Source organism: Phragmites australis, chromosome 4 (genome assembly GCF_958298935.1).
Source record: "Phragmites australis chromosome 4, lpPhrAust1.1, whole genome shotgun sequence".
Lineage (NCBI taxonomy): Eukaryota > Viridiplantae > Streptophyta > Magnoliopsida > Poales > Poaceae > Phragmites > Phragmites australis.
In genome coordinates, this window is record NC_084924.1 from 30,945,182 (window position 1) to 30,950,520 (window position 5,339).

At 46.3% G+C, this 5,339-nt stretch overlaps 1 protein-coding gene across 3 annotated transcripts; it reads right to left on the reverse strand.

Annotated features, from left to right (window-relative positions):
• Positions 1–728: 728 nt before the first annotated feature.
• On the reverse strand, positions 729–5,339 carry LOC133916077 (phosphatidylinositol 4-phosphate 5-kinase 6-like). 3 transcript variants are annotated; one of them, XM_062359575.1, is made up of 8 exons: positions 4,023–5,338; positions 3,071–3,235; positions 2,807–2,972; positions 2,596–2,709; positions 2,272–2,465; positions 2,084–2,166; positions 1,925–2,009; positions 729–1,438 (listed from the first exon to the last, which is right to left on the reverse strand). In XM_062359575.1, exons 1-8 carry the CDS (start codon positions 5,117–5,119, stop codon positions 1,150–1,152), a joined length of 2,193 nt encoding a protein of 730 aa, XP_062215559.1. In that variant the 5' UTR covers positions 5,120–5,338; the 3' UTR covers positions 729–1,149. The 3 variants fall into 3 exon arrangements, with proteins under 3 accessions (XP_062215559.1, XP_062215560.1, XP_062215561.1); XM_062359576.1 differs by having other exon boundaries at positions 2,084–2,163; positions 4,023–5,337; XM_062359577.1 differs by having other exon boundaries at positions 1,252–1,438; positions 2,103–2,163; positions 4,023–5,339.

A 5,339-nucleotide genomic window follows, 5' to 3' on the forward strand; every position in this document is an offset into this window, starting at 1 on the left:
TTCTAAGGGCATGTTTGCTCCATGTGTCTTGTAGAAAAACATTTCGTGCCGGTTTCAACGCATGAAATTTTAGTTAGGTAAGTTTACTTATCAACCGAACACACTTCAAAAAATTATAAATATAAGTTTATCATGTCTTCGCCCTCTGTTATAAATATAAGTCCATCTATAAATTCAATGCACCTTCTATTCTACCAAGATGAATCGTAATGTTATGTGATTATATATATCAAGAAAGAAACTGATCTACTCAAATAACTCAATTCGAACTTTGACATGAACAGTTAAAAAAGTTTCTCAAAATTATATGTTTGTCTAATCCTTCAGACACGCTCTTAAGTCGTTACAGGAAAACTCAAAAAGAATATCAGGACACTGTTCTGTTTCTTATAACATGCAGGACAGAAAAAATTAATGAACCACTGGATGTTCAATTTCCAAATTGTTGAACCAGGTACTTGAGCCCCCACTTAGAATACGGGAACTTTGCCAAATTCTTGTGGCAATCATATTATTTCACCTTGCAAATAACCGATACAATTATTCACATTCAGAAACATCATCATCAGACCTCGCACTTCGAAGCATTCAGAATAACTAATGGAAAATTGGAAACATTCAAAATAATGGATGACAAAATAATCATCGAAGCATTCAGAAACTAATGGAAAATTGGAAACATTCAAAATAATGGATGACAAAATAATCACATTTGGATTTTGGACCGATATTAGTCTGAACTGTGTAGCACAAAACTGAGGAATTGAAAATTTTCCTCTCAATCTACTGAAAGGTTTCGAGACAGTAAGAAAAGAATGTTGCCCACGCCCACGTTATCCTCAGGCAAAGAGCATTTACGACCCCTGAATGCCTTGGCACTTCCGGACGGTTACATGTTTTTATGTATAATTTGATTCTGTAAGTAACATTTCCTACCCTTTGTAAATATACCGAACTCTGTATCTGTGCATGTAGTTTCTTATATTTACATGTCAGCCAATCTGATTCTTGGAAAGCGAGGGATCACCAGATGCTCCAGCATCTCGTTCACACTGATGCCTTCTACAGAAGCTGCTGAACTCCTGCTCAGCTTGATCTTTCGCCTTTCAAAGTCACAGACAATATCAGCCGCAAGGTCTCAATATGCTTTCAGCTGTCTACTTTGTCTTCTTGGAACGCTTTGTATATGAAATCTTTGAAGCGCCTGGAATACTGTCTTGGGTCTACTGCTGAAATGGACGTCGAGTCATATTGGAAAGATTTGTATGCATGCTCAAGCTTTTTGCCTATATCATAGTCTTGAAGTATGTCTATAATCCCAAAATACAATATAACATCGCAGTACTCCCTGGTTGGCTCTCCAACATCACTATCGTTCTTTCGGGTTGTCAGTTCAGCTCTTGATAGCATGTTTGCCCCAAGTTTAATTGTCGACCACCTGTTCAGCCAAACAAATTAATTATCTCATCGTAGAAGGCATGAACAAGAGCCTTTATCAGATGTAATTTTCAAGAAAATGTATGATGCATCAAGTGAATCCCAGTCATTAGGTAATAGTGCCAACCACCTATTATAGCCCTAACCTGATTATGTTTTCAAGCTGACTAATTGTTTAGCCCCCATCAATACTCAAGATCAATGTATTAGTATAGCAATGTACAGTAAAGCTGTCAAATGTAAAAAGGAATGTACAAGACAGTACTACAGTAGGGCTCTCATCAAACATTGTTTAATGGGGAGATATCAAGGGCAATCACCCTTTAGGGTGGAGAAAGCATATCAATTAGCACATTAAGAGGCTGAAGAACGAATTAACCCAATGGTGAGTTAGGTTCTGGTACCTCGTACAGACTGAGCAAATGATTTGGACTGAGACAAAACATATATAACTAGGATTTTGAGAAGAATAATTCAGAATCTTTACCTGTTTGGATCAGAAAGAAAGTGATCCCTGTCCCATCTTGAAAGACGAGGTGTTGCAGATTTCTCACCATCAATGTCAATGGCACCTTCAACCAATGACATAACAAAGTCAGCATTTAAGTTTTCAACCAACCTTCAGAATCAGGTATGTTTCCATTACCTCTAAAATGTACACCCACCAAAAGACTGTAATCCATAATCTTCTCCTGCTCGAGGAACTCACAGTCCTTGTCCACTTGCCTGCTTCAAGATATTTAACATCTACATTAGCACAAGGGATAAAAATAGCATGGTGCTGACTGGTGCTTAGGTCGTAATGATTTGAGAATTAGGCATCAAACGTCACACCTTTGGAACTCTTGGAACCACTGTTTCTGTAACCGAAAGACAAAGTTAAGATCAAGGTCTTTCAGAGTTGTATATTCATCAATTTCTGCCTGTGGCTTGTCAGTTATACGGCCAAGAGATGATCCTTTCAGATCAAATCGCCTATGAATAGTATGATCAGAGCAGAACAGGTTTCCCATTATGACAAAACGAACCTGGGTAGTAAGTAAGAAACATACACTCAGGCAAAGATATTATCCATAAAAAATGGCATATTGCATATCCATTAACAAATAACAAGAATTATTCATGAGGATGGAATGGGCAATAATATACTTTTCTAACCTTCTTCTGGTGTGCTCCAGACTTCACACAATGTAGACCAAAGAACTTTGTCACTAAGGTATTCTCGAATGCACGGACATGCTTGTAGTAAGCTTGAAGCATCCTCAGAAGCATCTGTATGGTAACGGGTAATCCATACATTTAAAATAAACTTATGCCCATCTAAGATGCTTAGAAAGCATGTAGAAAAAAAAGACAGCAAAGGCCATACCTTTACTTCAGATTTCTTCATTGTTTTTATCATGTAGCGATCATCATTCGTCAAGTAAAAGAAGCTTCCACTCTTGCCAGGGGACGAGAGCTCACGAAGAGCATCATCTCCACAGAGGGATAACATATAGTCAGCTGGGTCAACCTTGAACAGCTTGCGCAGTGTCCTGCAATTGAGTTCAGAACAGATGCGTGTGTTGATGAGCATAACACATTGAAATGGTTACATATACTATGCATATTTATTATCGGAGTGATGACCAACCGGAACACCTTTGGGCAGTAATCCTTCCATTTGAAATCACAAGAATTGTGTGGAGGGGTATATTTTGAGCCCTCTGGAGGGAATTTTGTCCACACTTTCTCTTTTGGGTCAAATGCTGATGATTTCAGGTCTAATATAGCTTGACCTTGCCTTCCTACTGCATGCCTATTCCAGATAACACGTTCAGGAAATAAGAAATTTATTTGTATTGTAGAAAGGAATATGACATTCTTAATATGAGAACAAATTCGCTCCTTAAAAATATATGAAAACAATTAGGGATGCATCTAGCTGATATATTACGCACCACACTCAAAAGAACTGAAAATGCAGAAATAAACCATGATTGCCAAAGTATGGTGGCAATTGCCCCATTAGATAGAGCAAGTCGGGGGGTGTTGTTCATGCATGGTCTCTCTTGATTTATAACTTCACAAAGCACAACCAGTATTGAGTGTGTGGAATATAATTTCATTTCAGGATTTCAACTAATGATGACAACTCTGGAGGGAGTGCTATGCTGATGAATATACAGCATAAAACAGCGAATCCTCTGCTAACACATCAAATACAGACTATGCTATGTTGTTCCAGTTTGAAGCCATTCCTCTAAATACAAGTCTTTATATGCTCGCTTGATGTTTCACACTCTCAATGCGTGATAACAAAATTTTAGGCTTAGCAACTATGATTGAAATTTTTCAGAGAGGTGCTTCAGCGCTCTCCCGAAAAGTGAATACATTGTCAATGGCTCATAACTCATCGTTTACCAATGAGGCGCTGATACCATAGTCACAATGCAGATTTCTTCAGGAATTATGTGAGATCTCAAATGGGGAATTATCAAACTCCTAAACTAAAACAATAAGAAAAGGTCACACGGAGATCAAGTAGATAATGATCTTCCAGTCAAGAAAAAAAGGTACATAATGATCGCGGGCAAGAAATGCACCTGATGCCGAGCTGCAGGTTGAGCATGAGCTCGTAGTTCTTGTGCCCCTTGGCAATGGTCACCCCTTGGCGCTTCGACACCCGCACCGCCGCGCCCCTGGCTATGTGCGGCGCCGGCGACGGGGGCGGCAGCCCCCTCCCCTCCCTCACGCTCCGTCGCCTCCAGTCGTCTCCGATATCGCACTTGACGTCCCCGTCCGATCCCCAGAAGTGCACCAGGCTGCCTCTTGAGCCATTGCTCCGGCCGGACGACGAGCTCCCGCGCCCGCTGACCGACCGCAACAGCCATTTGAGCGATCTCAGGGCCGACGGGCCCTCGGTGCCGGAGCGCACGCACTCCGGCAGCTCCCGCGCAAACACCTCCCTCGGGTCGCGCGCCCGAGGGGATTCGCCCGCGGCCGCTGGGGATGGGTAGTACACGCCCTTCTGATGGACGGCGCTGCAAGGCGCCTCGCGGCCCCAGAACCCGACGTAGAGGCTGCCGTCCGCCCACCGGAACGTGCCCTGCCCGCGAGGGCGGCCGCCCTCCCACCCGCCGTCGTAGCGGTTGCCATTGGCCCAGACGAGCGCGCCGCGGCCGTGGATGAGCCCCGCGCGCCAGCCGCCGGCGTACTCGGTGCCGCTGAGCCAGGCGTATCGTCCGCACCCGTCCGGGAGCCCCGCGCGCCACTCGCCATCGTAGCAGTCGCCGTTGGCGTACCGCTTCTCGCCGGCGCCGTGCTCGAGGTTCTTGGCCCAGGCGCCGCGGTAGGTATCCCCCGCAGCGCCGACATAGGTGCCGGCGCCGTGCATGAAGTCGTCCAGGAACTCGCCCTCGTAGGTGGCGCCCGATGGCCACGAGAACCTGCCGCGGCCGGTGGCCTTGCCGCGGCGCCACTCGCCCTCGTACATGCAGCCGTCCGCCCACAGGTACTTCCCCGCGCCGTGGGGCACGGCGCCGCGCCACTGGCCCGTGTAGAGGTCTCCGTTGGGGAGCACCCGCTCCCGCTCCTGCTCCCCGTCGCCGGCGCCGCTGCAGCAGGGCGCCGCGTCGGGGTCCTCGCCCGCGGGCGGCGGCATCGGTGACACGCGGCTCGCGTGCCGGGCGTGCTCGCACATTGGTCGCCCTCGGCCCGCCAGTGGTCGGGCTCCCTCAGCCGCGGTGTGGGTCGCGCGAGGATGCTAGCAGTGCCGGCGCCCGGGCGCGGCGCGGCGGCATTGTCGGTGGGGGAGATCGAGGAGCGGCCCACTTCCAGGGAGAAAAAAATTAGACCGTCGAGGAGTGGAGGAGGAGAGGGAGGAGCTGGAACGTGCAAAGGAGTGCCTTCTTTTTTTCTTC

Excerpts from the sequence above, each read along its gene's own strand:
- LOC133916077 (XM_062359575.1), bottom strand. The coding sequence starts at position 5,119 with ATGTGCGAGCACGCCCGGCACGCGAGCCGCGTGTCACCGATGCCGCCG. Across the intron at positions 2,710-2,806 it reads TGAAGAAATCTGAAGTAAAG|ATGCTTCTGAGGATGCTTCA; the intron begins GTATGGCCTTTG and ends GTTACCATACAG. Across the intron at positions 2,167-2,271 it reads TGGTTCCAAGAGTTCCAAAG|CAGGCAAGTGGACAAGGACT; the intron begins GTGTGACGTTTG and ends AATATCTTGAAG.